This window comes from Cydia splendana, chromosome 1 (assembly GCF_910591565.1).
Source record: "Cydia splendana chromosome 1, ilCydSple1.2, whole genome shotgun sequence".
In the NCBI taxonomy this organism is placed as follows: domain Eukaryota; kingdom Metazoa; phylum Arthropoda; class Insecta; order Lepidoptera; family Tortricidae; genus Cydia; species Cydia splendana.
In genome coordinates this window covers 34,666,121-34,683,718 of record NC_085960.1, presented here as the reverse complement: position 1 = coordinate 34,683,718, position 17,598 = coordinate 34,666,121, and the positions used below count along the sequence as shown (strand labels likewise).

General features: G+C 43.9%; 1 protein-coding gene across 2 annotated transcripts in view; it reads right to left on the bottom strand.

Moving 5' to 3' along the window:
• Positions 1-11,939: 11,939 nt before the first annotated feature.
• LOC134794251 (remodeling and spacing factor 1-like) overlaps positions 11,940-17,598 on the bottom strand; it is a 35,151-nt gene continuing 29,492 nt past the window's right edge. For both annotated transcript variants that reach the window (XM_063766012.1, XM_063766020.1), the window contains exons 20-26: positions 17,367-17,452; positions 16,537-16,568; positions 16,238-16,417; positions 15,462-15,620; positions 14,834-14,897; positions 14,308-14,404; positions 11,940-14,042 (exon numbers count right to left, since the gene is read on the bottom strand). In XM_063766012.1, coding sequence (XP_063622082.1) covers positions 12,179-14,042; positions 14,308-14,404; positions 14,834-14,897; positions 15,462-15,620; positions 16,238-16,417; positions 16,537-16,568; positions 17,367-17,452 — 2,482 coding nt within the window. In that variant the 3' untranslated portion in view covers positions 11,940-12,178. The remainder of the gene's footprint in view (positions 14,043-14,307; positions 14,405-14,833; positions 14,898-15,461; positions 15,621-16,237; positions 16,418-16,536; positions 16,569-17,366; positions 17,453-17,598) is intronic.

The window sequence follows — 17,598 nt, the reverse complement described above, 5'->3', positions numbered from 1 at the left end:
AATTGAAATGCTAATGGATATATTATAATGTAATAAAATAATTCATTTATTGCGGAAGACATATTTTAGTAGGTATTTATGTATTTTAATTAAATATCTGAACTTTCCCTTGGTTCCCTGCTGGGGGTGACGATAAAATTGTGATCTGATAACCACAATAAAGAATAAAAGCGTTTTTGTTCATTTTAGGTATCGTTAAACCTTTGAAGTAAAATTAAAATTGCAAGAAATGTCGATAGTTTATCGATATGACTTTATCGGCATGGCTACAGCAAGGTGGGCCACATTGTTAAGCGTACACTAAACAAAAGTGGTAACAGTGACAGCTCGCTGAGACGTAATCTAAGTATATTATATATCTATGGATAAAACTTCTTGATCTTCTTCTCTCGTGTCGAGGTTCCTCTTAAATTTAAACAGTGGATGCCCAGAAAGCAGCGGTGCTGACAGCCCTGACCGTCGCGTCCCTCAGGTCAGATTCCGAGCAGGAGTACGGGCACGCGGGGCACGCCAGCAGGTGCGCCATAGTTTGCGGTGCTGTGTTGCAGGTGCAATGAGTCGAATGGCCGCGAAGCAGTCCCCAAACGGCCATGTTTTGTTTACAACGGCCAACCTGGGACCTGAGCCTGTTCAGCGCCTTCCAGATGGGCCATGGTTCCTTGTGGCCGGGTGGTAGTTGTTCTGACACTGGTACATATATGTCTGGTGGCGGGCACCGGCTCCGCCAAAGTGAACAGCGAGCGTCGGAGTGTTCGCCCAGCAGCGGGCTGGTACACCTGACAAAACTTTTGCGGCTTTTAAGGCGGCCAGGCGGCGGGTTATGGCCGTGGAGCGGATGGCGTGGGTCAGTCTGTTGTTTCCGCGTTTCGATAGCACATGCCACCTCTCTGCGAATGTCTGGTGGGGCCACACCCGCAAGCGGGTACAACTTGTTGAGCGGGGTCGGCTGTAGGCAACCAGTTATGGTGCGGCAGGTATCGTTGAGTGCGGCGGTTACCAGGCCTGCGTGTGCGGACCGGTGCCAGACTGGACAAGCAAACTCACCGACAGAAAAACATAGTGCCAGTCCAGTGGTGCGCACAGTATGTGCAGTCGCAACCCAACTTGTAGATGTCAGCCTCCGCAGCAGGTTATTACGCGCGCTGACCTTCATACGGGTGTTGGCACAATGGTTCTTAAAAGTCAGTGCCCTATCTAGCGTGATTCCCAGGTACCTTGGTTGGGAGCAATGCTTTATTGCCTCTCCGTCCCACATTACGATTAGGGGCCTGTGCGCTTGTTTATTGCGAAGATGAAATGCGCAGGTCTGCGTTTTACTCGGATTCGGCCGAAGGCAATTGGCCTTATAATATGTCCCGAGCTGTTCCAGCCCTCCCGACAAGATCTCCTCGATCCTTTCAAACGATTGGCACTGTGCTGCTAGGGCCAGATCATCAGCATATAGAAATCGCTTTGTTTCTGGCGGGCAGGGCTGGTCGTTTGTATAGATGTTGAAGAGGGTCGGAGCCAGTACGCTTCCTTGGGGGAGACCATTTTTTTGCCGTCGCCATCGACTCTTTTCCGCATTGAGTTGGACCTGAAAGCAGCGGTTACGAAGCAGCTCACTGAGAATCCTGACAAAACCCCTGTCCCGCGTGATGCTAGCAACTTTATGTAGCAGGATCCTGATGTTGACAGTGTCATAAGCCGCTGATAGGTCAACAAACGCGACTCCAGTAACCATGCCGAGTTCAAAACCATCCTCGATGTGCTGCGTTAGCTTTAGTGTCTGGCTTGTGCATGACTTTCCAGCTCGGAATCCCGCTTGTTCTGGTATAAGCTGAGGCTCCACAACGTGTATCAGTCGATTTAGCAGCAAACGCTCAAACAGCTTGTATGTATGGCACAGCAAAGAGATAGGGCGGTAACTTTTGGCGTTATCGGGGGATTTTCCTGGCTTCAGCAGCGCTACTACCTTAGATTTTCTCCATGCTTTTGGTATGTTGAGCGTTATCAGGCAGCTGTTGAAGAGGTTGAGAAGCCATGACATTGCCGCCGGACCGAGGTGTTTGATTTGCTCCACCGTGAGGTCATCCACTCCCGACGCTTTCCCATTTTTCAGGTTTTTAACCGCAGTGGAAAGTTCGCTTAGCGAGAATGGCCTACTTAAAGCGTTGGTGTCTTCCTGGTCTTCTGGAATAGGAGGAGGTCGAGGTATTATTCGGTGGGGTGGTTTTCCGTTCAGCAGCAGCTGGCTCGCAATTTGGTTGGCCTTGATTAGTCCTGGGCGCACTGCAGTAGGCGCGTCACCGGTGAGTTTGTGCAGGGTTGACCAAGCTTTTTTACTGTTGTGCGTCATGTCGATGTTGGCAACAGTATCTTCCCATTTTTTTCTGCGCGACTTGGCTATTTCTTCCATTAGTTGCATGCCTGTCTGTATGGTTTCAGCAGAGAAGGGATCATTTGCGAATTGGGCTTCGTACTCATGCAGCAGCTTTGTCGTCGTTGAACTTAGGCCAGGGATATAGTTAGCCCGGCAACCTCTGGGTATCGATCGACATGACACTCTTCGCACAATGTCGATAAACGTGTCATAGTTCTCAGCTAGAGGTGGCAGGGAGCCGAGCTTCTCGTCGATGCTTCGAGAGTATTTGTCCCAATCTGCTTTTTCGAAGTTGAAACGACGACGGAATGGGACAGTGATAGGCTGCACGACAGCCTGCACTCGGCACATTATGGGCCTGTGTTGTGTTCTGGGGATAGGACCGCAGACATCCTTGGAGCATTGGGGGCTGATATTCTCGCTGACAAATATGAGATCGGGGTTGTAACTGCGCCGCCAGCGACCACTATTGAAAAATCCCGGTAGCTTGGGATTATGGAGAAGGAAGAGTCCATTGGTCTCCGCCCACGCTTCAACTGCCTGACCATCAAGGTTTGTCTCGCGGTAGCCCCACGTCGTGTGGTGGCTGTTGAAGTCACCGACAACAATTTTGGTGCGGCCGTCGGTCGGTTCGCAAAGGTCCCAAGGGCGGAACGGTTGGGCTGGGGGTTTGTACACCGATGTTATTGTACATGAGCAGATGTCCACAGTTATGAGCTCCATTGTTTCTCGACAAACGAAAGAAGTGGCCGTCACCACTAAATCCGGCTTGGCAAAGATGGCACTGCCGTGTTTTGGGTGTGGTATTTCCGCTATTAAAGTCAGTCCGGGGATCTGAGGCCGAGTTTGGCCTGTGTCACGATGAGTTTCCTGGACGCATAGGACATGGCATTGCGTCTCGCGGCACATTTCCGATAGGAGTAGCGCTTTGTCCTGTGAGAAGCCCTCTATATTGATAGAGATAACAGTCAAGGCAGGCTTCGAGAAGCGCCGCTGGTGATCGCATGTATTCTTTCTTGGAGGAACCATCGTGTGGAAAGGATTCGCCGCTCGGTAGTAGTACCGAACGTTGCCCGGGGTGCGCCAGACGCTTTAGCAATGTGTAATCGCCGTAACTTCGAGTGCGTCGTGCGGGGAGGCTCCTTTCATGCACCCCACTTCTTGATTAACTTTAAAGTAGTAACAGACTATCGCACCGGACCGCGACCTTGATGCAGTTCTAGGAATAGCTCGTACTGGCGTGGGCTTCCACACTATCGCACCGAACCGTCAAAACGGTGCGATCCTAGCTTACAGACCAGCGAAATGCTATACATGATCGGTTATATATGATCGCAGTTACAGACTGCCACACACGTGCGCCAGTGTTGCCAAGTGTCCCATATTTCCGTGTTTTTCAACGAATTTTTGCAATGGAATCCTTTAAGATTCAATTTAAATTAATGTAGTTCCGCTTTTTTAGAGGTAGATGGAGGGCGTGATGTAGTATAATGCACCTTTTTCCATGAAAATCTTAAAAAATCGGTGTCTTTACTTGTCCATTCCCACGATGTGACGTCACCATAAGCGTTGCGGCTCATATATGAGCCGTGCGACTGGACAAGTAGCACTGCTTCCGCATTTTTGTTATTTCATCGACTGGCTACATTGCCGTCCACTGTCATAATTTGAAAATGACAGTTGTCAATCGGTGCGATGGAGCTTACACACTAGGGAAATTGGTACGGAGCGCACCAGTATTATTATTCCACTGTCATAATTTGAAAATGACAGCTGTCAAACGGTGCGATGCAGCTTACACACTAGGGAAATTGGTGCGGAGCGCACCAGTATTATTATTACCTGTCAGTTGGTGCGACGTGCATGCCCACCGCACCGCTATTAATAATAATGGGGTTGGCCGGTAGAAGTTTTTAGCAGATGGCGCCATCATAGCTTGCCCTGTCCAAGGGCCCAACGTTTTCTGTTCTCTTTCACGGCGCAGCAACTAGTATCATTTCTCTCTCCTCGCTCTTTTAAAAATGCCGTTTGTCAAAAAAGGACAACCATACTGTTGACAAGGTGGACTTCAAATCAAGTGTTGCCTTTCTTGATGCGCCCAGGCTGTGTATGTGTGCGTAAAAGCGTATATGTGTGCTCTTTTAGGGATGTCAACAGTCGATTTTAATCATGTTATATATCGATAAACGCTACACAGCGGAACGAAATAGCGATTAATTGAAGCTTCAATATCTTCGTTAAACATAAACATAAGTAATTGAAATGCTAATGGATAATGAATATATTATAATATAATAATATAATTCAATTATTGCAGAACACCTATTTTAGGAGGTATTTATGTATTTTAATTAAATATCTGAACTTTCCCTTGGTTCCCTGCTGGGGCGTGACTATAAAATTGTGATCTGATAACCACAATAAAGAATAAAAGCGTTTTTGGTCATTTTAGGTATCATTAAGCCTTCGAAGTAAAATTAAAATTGCAAGAAATGTCGATAGTTTATCGATATGACTTTATCGACATGGCTACAGCAAGGTGGGCCTCATTGTTAATCGTACACTAAACAAAAGTGGCAACAGTGACAGCTCGCTGAGACACCGTCTCTATATATTATAAGTCTATGGCCCTGTCAATCCCTATAATTGTGTCAAATTTTTGTTTTTTTAATACACTGGATGCCAGCCTTTTAAGCCAAATCTCATCACGGACCTAGAGAGTAAACCGGATAGTGTACATTAGCCAAAAAGTGTGTCCACATGAGAAGTCAAGGTGGGCCGTTGCATCTCTTTCTAATTAGGGTGACCATACGTCATATGTATCTGGGATATTAGGATAACATTGAATATATAGTTTGGCCGGGATATTTTCTTATTCGTGCATAGTTATAGAGAATCATACTGTCTTTTCGCTGTACTAGTATTGTGGACTGAAAAGGGATGGATATATTTTTTTCTCTTCTGTAAAACGATTCACCAAACCTTAGGTACTTAATTTAGTTGTTCTAAAAGCTAGGCTATAACCGCAAAAATCAAAGTTCGCAAATTGCGGGCATTTTTCTCTGTCACTCTAATTACGCCTTCATTGGAGTAAAAGAGAAAGATCCCCGCAATTTGCGAATTTCGGGTTTCGCGGTAGCCCCTCTGTTACTAATAGGCGTAGATGCTGGACCACGAACTTGGTCGATCCTCAGGAAGGTGGTCTGCCGTAACGTCTGTCAAGAACACAGGTATGAGTGAGAGAGATAGAGAGACAGATATGCTGACAGAACCAGAGGGTCTACCGCGAACCACGTTCGACGTGTCGCCCCTCTGTCACACTTACGTACGAAAATGCGACAAAGAGGCAACACGTCGAAAGCGGCTCGGGGTAGGCTCTCAGGACACCCCCACTGACCTGAGAGCTTTACAGTCTTTGCCGCCTTAGGCCTCAGGCCCTACATAGCAAGCACTAGCCACCCCTTTCTCAGCACCCATCATATAGACTGCCGCCTAAAATATCTGGCCGCACTAGGCCCGGGCCTACTCGGCCTTAGGGCAAATCCGCCACTGCCTCAGGGTCGCGTGGGTCCACTACGCCCGTTTGCTATAGTTTTTAACTAAGACGCTTGTCACTGGAGCATAGACAGCGAAGTTTGCAAATTGCGAGCATCTTTCTCTGTCACTGTAATTACTCCAATATAGGAGTAAAAGAGAAAGGTGCTCGCAATTTGCGGACCTCGATGTTCACGGTGGTAGGCCATCTGTGCGAAAAGAGAAGAGTCGTGAAATGTAAAGAAACTAGTGATATGCCGTTCCCAGTAAATTTTCCAAAGAGGGTAAAGTCCCAGCAACGTTTCTGGTATCGTCCCAAAAGTCAGTAAATTACGATAAAGTTCTATTTTTCTTTTATTATCAATGTGTTTTTATTATTATAACAATGTATAAATGGGTCTGTAATGTTTAAGGACTTTGGATTTCAATTTTGGCAATTATTTATTCTTATAGGCTCTTATTCCACCAATTTAAACATGCCGAAATAAATACATACCTATTTATATAAACTTACTTTTAAGTGCGTAATAAGAATTGTGTAACACTGATTCTCATCGTGCCGAAATCATGGTCACCCTAATGAGTTTGACAATGTTGACTTGTATTTTTATCGCAAAATGTAATAATTGTGGCTTCCTTGTGAAACAATATTGCACAATTAGAAATTCTTTCACTCCTACAACCTTTAACGCAACATTTATTCACCATTTTTAAGAAATTTTGCATTCACGTGTTTTGATAACATGTCATCCCGTCAGGGATACCAATTAATATTCAAAGTTACTACAATGTCTACCATAACAAAATTAATGTTTTTTTTTGTTGTGCACATGCTTGGTTAAATCAGTTAATAATATTGAAATCATACTTATTTTCAAATTTCTTAAAGGATATCAGAACCTTACTCTGAATATAGCACTTAAATAATATAAGAAGGTATTTAATTTCAGAAGTATAGACGGTCAAGCAAATCTTGTCAGTAGAAAAAGGCGCGAATTTCAAATTTTCTATGAGACGATATCCCTGCGCGCCTACATTTTTCAAATTTGCCGCCTTTTTCTACTGACAAGATCTGCTTGACCATCTATATATTGATATAACACGAAACGAGTCCACCAACAAAAACAATAGCACACTGAAAAGAAAAAAATAATTATTTTGTCTTCAATAACGCAAGTGAATACCTATGAACTATGTATATACATACTTCTGAAATCAATCACACTATTTATATATTTACAATCTGTTATTTTTGGAGTCGGTGCAGGTGCTTCACTAAGGTGCTCAAGTTTGTTTGAGGCTGGCACCGACTCTAAAAATAACAGATTGTAAATATATAAATACGCAGATTTGTGTGATTGATTTCAGAAGTATGTATAGTTCATAGGTATTCACTTGCGTTATTGAAGACAAAATAATTATTTTTTTCTTTTCAGTGTGCTATTGTTTTTGTTGGTGGACTCGTTTCGTGTTAGTGCCGGTTTTTTTATTTCCTTTTAGTTTTTTTTCGGCGGTTATTTTTTTTGTTAAAAAGTTTTTATTTTATAATTTTCTGTGGCTATAATTTATACAAACAAATTATTACATGCTTAATTTAAGTATAAGTATAAGTATTTATTTGCAAAGAATAAGTAGGTACAATAGTGTCTTAGGTGGTAAGTGACAATTGGTTGCTTATTCTGCTATTTGTACTATACAGATTGTACTAGCATGCAAAAATCTTAAAACTACTACAAATCTGGCTGTATATCTTCAGAGAGGAAATCTTTTACACTGTAATAGCTTTTATCAGTCAATAGCTTCATCAATTTATTTCTAAATTTATGTACAGGTAGTTCTCTTAACGTTTTTGGTAGCTTGTTAAAAAGTTTCATGCACATAACAAAACAGTGATTAGAATATAGTGCTGTCCTGGGAACACAGTTATGAACCAGCCTTCCAGGATCCCGTTGAATTCTAGTAGAGGCGCTTTCAGCTGTTGTAAATAAATACATATGCTTTTTTACAAACATGCAGATTTCCAAAATGTATAAACATGGCAGCGGTAAGATTCCAAGTTTTTTGAAGGATGGTTTGCATGTCTTGAATGGGGCTATATTACAAATAGCACGTACACATTTTTTCTGTGCTACGAATGGAATATTAAAATTCGTGCAATTTCCCCACAAAATAAGCCCATATCTTAACACTGAACTAATATATCCATGATACGCGGCTAACGCTGTATGTAGGCCTGATGAGCGTCTTAACTTACGTAGTACATATACAAATCTATTTAGTTTACAACGGATATTTCCTATTTGTGCTTGCCAATCCAAATGTTTATCTAAAATTATTCCTAAAAAACTTACACTTTCCATTTCTTGAATTATCTCATTTCCGTAATGTATATTTATCTTAACATCTTCGCCAACTTTGGAGTTAAATTGTATATAATTGGTTTTACTAATATTAATTTGCAAATTATGTATTTCCAGCCATTTTATAACATTACTTAAGGTCTCATTAACTTTACATTCATGTTCTTCAATATTTTCATTCTTTTTTGATGTAACAATAAAGGATACGTCATCAGCAAACATAACAGATTTATATGGAATTATATCTGGTAATTCGTTTATATAGGCGATAAATAATAAAGGTCCAAGTACACTACCTTGCGGTACACCAAAATCGTTACATTTTAGCTCCGATCTGAAGCCGGTTTCTACATTAAAATCGTTGAGTTTTACAATTTCTACACACTGTTTCCGATTTTTTAAGTAGGTTCTTAACCAGTTGAGTGCAATACCTCTTATACCATAATTTTCTAGTTTGTCTAAAAGTAACGAATGGTCTACAAAGTCAAAAGCTTTTGACATATCTAGAAAAATAGCTGTAGCATGTTGTTTTTCGTCTAAGCATTTGACGATGTGGTGAATTAGGTTGAAACCAGTAAGTGTCGTTGATTTATGTTTTTGAAAGCCATTTTGCTCTAGTTTTATTATGTCAAATTTTTCGAAGAAGCTACTTAATCTTTTGTGCATGCACTTTTCAAAAATTTTTGCTAATATTGGAATTAGAGTAATGGGCCGGTAGTTTCCCATATCCTTTTTTTCTTTTCTTTTAAACAGGGGCTTTACTATTGACAATTTGAGTAATTCTGGAAATGTGCCGCTTTCGAATGAAAAATTAACTAGATGTGTGATAATTGCACTAAGTTGAGATTTACATTGCTTAATGACGTTTGTACAAATACCGTCAAATCCTACCGCATGCGAATTATTTAATGAAGTAATGATACTCATTATTTCTTTTTCTGTATATGGAATTAAAAACATACTATTATGGTTATAATTTGAATTTATAGGAGACTCTCTATTCCTTTGGCTATCTAGTTTTTTATCTTTAACGTCCGATAATCCAATAAAATAGTTATTAAAGCAAGATGCTATTTCTTGAGGTTCTATAATTTCTTTATCGTTTAGACATATTTTTTCTATATACTGTTGAATGTTTTTGTTTTCCGTTTCTCTTTTTATTATATCCCACGAGGCTTTACATTTATTTTTACTATTAGATATGTACTTACTGTTACTATTTTTTTGCGCCTTATTTATACATTTCTTCAGTAGTTTTGTGTATGTGTAATATTCACTTTTCTTTTGCTCAGTTTTTCCCTCTTTATAATATTGGTACCTAAGTGACCTTTTAGTTTTACAACTTATTTTGATACCATTTGTTATCCATCTTGGTTTCTTAAGAAGTCCACACGTGACTTTTAGGCGTTGAAACGGAAAACAAAGATTATAAAAGAGTAAAAATATTTCATGAAATTTATTGAATGCTCTGTTGAAATCTGCTTCCATATATACTTCTGAAAAGGAGAGTTTAGATAAGCATTCTTGAAACTTTATTATATTATCTGGGCAGTAGTCTCGTTTCAGCTTATAGTATTCTATATTGTCGAATAATTCGCTGTTTGTATTAATGGTTAGCATCTGAGCGGTATCATGGTCAGAAAGACCAAGAGGCAACACGTCTGCTGATGCATTTTGTATATTACTTAAAATATGGTCAATGCAAGTTTTGTCTCTAGTGGGTTTATTAATGTGTAATTTTAAATTATAATTATTTGCAATGTCTATTAATTCTCTGCTGGTTTTATTTAATACTAGTGTGTTGATGTTAAAGTCACCGGCTACGACAATTTGATTATATTTTTGATGAAGTTTATGTAACAGAAGATCTAATTTATTGATGAAGTAATTCGGTAGAGAATTTGGTGTTCTGTAAAGACAAACGACTACAAGATCATTTTTGGGAATAATTATACCACAGCATTCAAAAAGTTTCTCTACTGCAAGCTCCTTTACACATTCTAGCTCATTGTATACAATACCTTGCCTTACCATAATACATACACCACCTCTTTTTTCACCTACACGGGAATTAGATGCGGCAAGTTGAAAGTTTTGTAATTTACAATTGCTCTCATTTCCTCTTTGAATGAATGTCTCTGTCAAACATAAAACGTGTGGATTGTTATCCTTTTCAGTCAATTCATTTAAAGCTACCTCTAAAACATTTTTCTTTGAGAGAATGCTAGCAATATTTTGGTGCATAATCCTAAGCTTACATGAACTATTCTTCTTTAGATCGAAAAAACTTATTATTCGATGATGTTTTTGCTGAGAAATAGTCGTAGATTTTTCTCTGCGTAACTTTTTTACGTTGTCTTGTCTTGGTATGTTCTTCCGTTTTTGCTTGCCAGCTAATAAAGTTGCTTAGATGATGAATTATATTTGCTATGCCGCGTTTACTTAGCTGTCCTGATGGTAAAAACATATCAAATGACAAGTCCAAGTTTGTGTCATAGGAGTAATGTCTCTCGTGAAGTTGTACATCGTTCAATAACATTGAATTAAATTGTTCTATCTTGCTATTGTATATTGGTTTTCCTAGTTTATATGTTGGGCAGACAACTATTATATTGGTTTGTGTCACAGGTTTTTGATTACTTTTAAAATAGCTACCTACCTTGCTTTAGCTATTAACTGTTATATTAATAATCCTACTTTAACTATTATTTTGTTCTGTAATATAAATAAATTACCCCTATTGTCCCACCCTTAGGGTAGGATTTTTCCAATTTTTTATTATTATTACGACTACTCTGTAAAAGGTTATGCGTGGTCATACGTTACAATCAGTGAGTGAAAAAATCAATCATCCCCTATTTTCCTACCCTTAAGGTTGGATTTTTTTTCCAAATTTATATGGGACCAACTTCGGGGTATACCCTTTCCAATAAAAAAATAATTATCAAAATCGAACATCTCTGTAAAAAGTTATGCGTGGTCATACATAAAAAAAAAAAAAAATATATACGCGTCGACTTGAGAACCTCCTCCGTTTTTTTTTTCGTCGGTTGATAAATACTACCACAATGGTATATTTTTAACAATGGCAACATGTGCGAGTGAGACACCGCGGCCCACCTTTGCTATCTCAAGTGGATCGTTTTCTCTAGTCTGGTAAGAACGTCTTTCTGGCTCGGTGATAAGGTTAAATTTAGTATGGCAAAACAAGTGACAGTTCACTCCATCTTATAACTTCATGAATCTCATAGAAAAAGGGGCAAGCTATGATGGCGCCATCTATGCAAACATTTGACAGTTGCCAACCCCATTATGTGCGATGGAAGCTTACATACTATCGATAAATGCGCCGCACCGCACCAAGGTCGCGGTCCGGTGCGATAGTCTGTTACTACTTTTACTATCGTGGGAATAACCCGATTTTTGATTTTTCTTGGGGCAGTGACTCTGAAAGGTAATTTTGCGATTCACACGGTGGATGGCTGTTCCGTTCTTTTTTTAGGGTAGATTTCATTACTTCAAACATCGTTGGACTCGAAGAGTTTTGTCTAATCGATCATGGGGCGATCGTAGGGTTTGTTTCCCATAAAAGTTGCAGTCCGTCTCTATCGGCCTTAAATGAGACAAATGCGGGATAAGCATGGGATAAGGATGTTTAATTGCATTATAAATAACGAGGCACATTGTAGGAGAAAACATTTATTTTGCAAAAAGAAATAATCGATTTGATTCTTTAATAAAATTCGTATTTAGAGATACATGTAAGTACTTATCGACTCTGTATAAATAAATCTCACTTAAACATAACCGGAAATAATACATTTTATTCGAGACCAAAAAGTCCTCAACTTAATCTGCTAATTACGCAAACGTAATATCGAATCGATATATAAATAGATCACTATAGAGTATGTACAGGTCGCTACGCGTCGAGCTCGTCCTCGCGCTGGCTCGAGAAGTAGCTGACGAGGCCGCCGAACACGCTGCCCTGCGGCTCGGACGGGGGCTCGGTCTTCACGAAGTCGGGGCCCTTGGGGGGCTCCGGGGCCTCCTCCATGCGCGCCGGGGAGATGGCCCCCGGCTCCGGGGCCCGCGCGGGCGGAGACACGGGCACGGGGGCCGGCGGGGGCGGCGCGGGGACTGAGGCCGGTGACGGTTTGTCCGGGGGTGGGGTGGGCGGAGGCTTCTCCTGCCGCATGTCCGGCCCCGGGTAGTACGGCGCGGCCGGCCCGGGCGCCCTCATTAACGGAATGTTGTAGGGCGGAGCGCCCGGCCGCAGCATCGGGAGGTATTGCGGCGCCTCGGCCCGCGGCGATCGCGCCGGCTCAGGTTTCTCAGGTAAAAACTGGTGAAGGTTTTGATGCATGCGCTGCAGCGGCGAGGGGCCGCGGAGGAGCAGCGGCTGCTCGGCGGGCGGCGCGTACGGGCCGTAGGGGCCGTACTGCGGCGCGTACGGGCCGAGCGGGTAGCGCGGGCGCCGCTCCTTGTTGTCGGTGACCTTGATTTTGGGGTGGCGCGGCGGCTCGGGGGAGACGCGCGGCGGAGACTGCACCGGCGAGTGGTACTCGGGCTCGGTCTTCACCTCGGCTTTGATCTTGATGGGGGGCTCCTTGGCGGGCGGCGGCGTCAAGTCGGAGCCGGGTCCGGACGGCCCGGGCGGGAGCGAGACGGGAGATGCGGAGCTCGGGGGGCCGGGGGACGGCGTGCCCGGGTGGCCGGGCGGGCCCGGGTGGCCGGGCGGCCCGGGCGGGCCGGGCGGGCCGGCGGGCCTCACCGGGCCGCGCGGGGCCTGCAGCTGCACGGGCGGGCCGGCGCGCAGGAGCCCGTGTAGCGCACTCGGGTGCGGCCCGTGCAGGGGGCCGTGCGGCGCGGGGGGGCCGAGGGAGGGCCCGGGTAGGCCGCGGGTCCCCGGGGGCCCGTGGGACGAGCCCGGCGGGCCCGGAGGTGCGTGCGATGAATTCGGTGGCCCATGAGGGGGTCCGTGGGATGAGGGAGGGGGCCCGTGCGGTCCCGGCGGTCGGTGTGAGGACCCGGGCGGGCCGTGAGGTCCCGGGGGTCCGTGGGGAGGTCCGGGAGGCCCGTGGGGAGGTCCGGGGGTCCCGTGGTGAGGTCCGGGGGTCCCGTGGTGCAGTCCGGGGGTCCCGTGGTGAGGTCCGGGGGTCCCGTGGTGAGGTCCGGGGGGCCGGTGGGGAGGTCCGGGGGGCCCATGGGGAAGTCCGGGGGGTCCGTGGGACGAGCCCGGGGGGCCGTGAGATCCGGGCGGGCCGTGGGCGCCGGGCGGCCCGTGAGAGGTCCCGGGGGGTCCGTGAGAATTTCTTGGCGGCCCGTGTGACGAGCCCGGGGGCCCGTGAGATCCTTGGGATGATCCCGGCGGGCCGTGGGTCGACCCGGGGGGGCCGTGAGGTCCATGGGACGATCCCGGCGACCCGTGAGGGCCCGGTAGCCCATGGGTCGATCCAGGTGGACCGTGAGGGCCCGGTGGTCCATAGGTCGACCCGGGTGGACCGTGAGGTCCGGGCGATCTGTAGGGCGAGCCACCAGGCGGACCACCGGGCGGCCCGTGGGGCCCGTGGTGCGACGCCCCGGGGGTCCCCAGCAGCCTGGGTCCTAGAGCCAGGTGTGAGACGGCGTGGTTGGGTTGCTGCGCGTCGGGCAGGCGGTAGGGCGGCAGGCGGTAGTAGTGCGGCGGGTACTGCCGCGGCGGCAGGCCGGGGTGCGGCACGTACATCATGTTCTGCGGTCGCGGACCGTACGGCGACCCGCCGCCCGGGTACATCATCGGACCCCTGACAAATTACAAAACATTTTTGAAGACAACCTTTCATACTTTCATGAAAATTAATAAGGTTGCTCGGTTAAAAAATACGAAAAGCCTACTTTCAAACTGTTTACATTTTATATATTATATCCCTTTGAACGCGACGCCTATCGTGTGCGGCGCGTCATCGTGTACCTTGTCGTAATGCACGAAGGTTGATAATGGGCTGTGGCCGCGCGCGCCTTCGGCGGTCAAAGGGTTATATGTATAATTGTTTGTACATTTCTAGGTACCTGTATTGGTTGAGCATGTGCGGCATGCGCGTGATGACGCTGGGCTCTTCGCTGACCGGCTTGAAAGGCTGCGGGGAGCCCGCTACGGATAGTGTGCCTGTCAAACAATTTTGATGTTTTTAATTAAAAGAAAATTTACTACTTTAACTGAGACTCAATTTTAATATGAATCCTGTATTCATCATCTAAGGGCTCATTTTAGACGGCGCGCGAACTCGTATGCGATTTTAGTTACATTGCAGACTATTGTTGTTACATACATTTAGCCGACCAATCAAACACGGCAATGTAATGAAACTCGCATACGAGTTCTCGCACCGTCTAAATGAGCCTTAAGGAGGTGCAATAGGAATAGCAATTTAACTAAACAAATTAGCCGGTAAGAGCTGGTATGAATTAATTTTAAAAGTAATTAAACAATACACATAATGTAGCCTTCAGAGCTGTCATTATTTTCTGCATATAGCGGTCAAAGGTCAGGTGTTTGTCAGTAGACAGACTATAGTCGATGTATGTGGTTGCCTACCTTCCCGGAGGTTGTCGGCGGCCAGCGGGCCCGCCACCGGCACGCCGCGCAGCTCCGCCCGCACCTGCATAGAGAAAAACCGCAAAATGACAAATAAGATAATGTTCATTCATTTAAATGATGCTAAAGCCGGGTATTCATTAGGCAACATTTGTTAATAAACTGTTTATGAATTTGATCATCATGTTTAGCAACAAGTTTACCGTAAACACTGTTTCTGAAACTTAGCAGTCCACACTAGTTGTTGTTGCTAGGATGTCGCCTGAGGAGGCAGTATGCTCTGTGTGTTGGACCACACTATTTCCATGTTTCTAAACACGTCCACACTCGATGACATATGTTTATAAACTGAATGTTTCGTCTTGCTCTCCACCTAGAGTGGGGAGCACAGCAACATGTTTATGCAAAAATATTTCATCATCCTTGTTTATGAACATGTTTACATAGATGATGAAACATCGTGCAACACTGTTTATAAATACCTAATACCTAATGAATACCCGGCTTATTAGATTTTTACAATGGTAATTATACAATTTAATTATTAAAAACAAAAATTACGAATTACGTTCCAAGCAAGTTAAGTGCTTCTCTTGCACAAAAAAGTATAAATGAATGTCCACATTACCTGTAACCTGGGCTGTGTAGGGAACCTCTGCGGCTGGTCGGAACCCGGACTCGGACCGGGACCTGGGTAATCCGGATGCTTCATGCCCGGGTACATCATCCGCATGTCTGGTCTAACGTTGTAACCCACTGGGCCGGATATTGGGTATTCAGGCTTCTCCTACGAAAAGTGAAGAGTCAGAAAAAGGTAATCTTTTCATTACCTATCGAGTGATATTAGATCTCGCAGTTTATACTTATAAAAAAATACACACTAAATTAAAAAATAATACACATAAGTTTATCACGAAAAAATAAATGATTTATGATTTTACGATTTAGATAAGACTTCCAAATTTAATAGGGTGCCATCAATTCATGTTTTTACAAATTGTTGTGGATCTATTCTCTATCCACGGTGCAATAACCAAAGATTCGTCATGGGTGTCATTTTCAAGGTTTTCGGGGTACTAAATGAAAATAGTGGAAACCTGAAGACGCCGGTTTGAATCCCCGCACTGGTTTGGTTACTATTTCTATAGTACAAACAGCAACACTTTTAAGCCTTTATAAGGCGGAGGGAATATATTTCCCACTTGATTTTGAACTTTGTTTCAATGTCATAGGGTTCAATTTTGCATAATTTCTGACACCCTTGTGCCTTATAAAGGGTTAACTGTCCATCGGGGGACCTTATTACAAAAGGCATAAGGTCCAATGCTGCACAGTTAACATTGTGGGTGATGGTACTTATATGACATCTATTTCAATTTATAATTAATTTAAGGTAATCAATACCTTTTTCACCCGCTTGCTCTCCTGCAGCGCTATCTTCGCTAGTTTCTTTTCCTCTCGCTCTTTCGCCTTTAGTTCTTTTAGTTTCTCCTTCTCTTCCTTCTTTTGTATTCTCTCCATGCGCTTGGCTTCTTTCTCTGCTAGTTTGGCTTCGCGTTCTTGACGTTTCTTTTCCCTTTCAATCTTAAATTTAAAAAAATCAGTTAGGGAAATGTGAGGCATCAAATTTTAATTCTACGTATTTATTGAGGATTTTATAACTATTGCTGGCGAAATATTTATATGATATGATTAACTCTTACCTGGTTGGGTTTGATGGGTTCTTGGCTGAGGTCTGTAAACAAAAATAAGGGTATATATGTTAGATGTTAGGTTGGAAAACAAGTTACAGATGTAGTGTGTAATTGTATTCCATCGTATTTTCTCCGAAATGTTCGTATTTGTCATGCCGCTTCAGTCATTCTCAGTACTTTTTGTACCGAGACGGACTGAAATAGCAAGACCAGTTTCGTGAAAATTGGATGGAAAATAATTATGGACTACACCTGTAAATGAATGACATTCATGAATGTGAATGTAGTGTGTAACTGTGTATTTTTGATTTTGTTGGTAGTGTTGAGATATTTATATTTTAGCAAAGAGTTCGATTGATATGGAATTTTGTTAGTGTTCTCGACACGGAATTGGATGCACGAGTATTTCTTTACAGTTATGTTTATGGGAAGTTCATTTTTAAATAGGCCGGTGTTATTACGATATATCTGATATATTCAGATTCGTTAACATCCCATGTGACCGGGAACGATCTATATGAAGCGCCTATTCCCATCTGTGCCCGGCAGGGACAAATAGGAATACACCATAGACCTTTGCTAAACGTATTCGTCGTTGTTCCAATGCGGACATTTAGGGCTGATTTAGACGGCGCGCGAACTCGCATGCGATTTTAGTTTGCGGACTGTCGGTTACGTCCAATCCAACTGACCGATCAAAAACAGTAACGTAATGAAACTCGCATGCGAGTTCTCGCAACGTCCAAATGAGCCCTTACAATATGGGTATATGTGAGTGTCGGTACGTTTGTAAGGTTCTGGTGTGGTTGTGAGTATGTGCAGGCGGTGGGAATGTGAACCTTTGATCTTGACGCCGACGAGCTTGGCGAGCGCGTCGTCCGCGCTGGCGCCGCCCCCGCCGCCCCGCCCGCGCCCCCGAGGGCCCCTGCAACGAGTAACATTATTTTCACTTCTCATGCTCAAAAAGTGCACCTTTATGTCGTGTGTAGACGACATAAAATTGCATTTTATGCTCTAGAGCATAAAGTAAAATCATCTATTACGACCCTTATTGACTTAGCAATAAAGTCC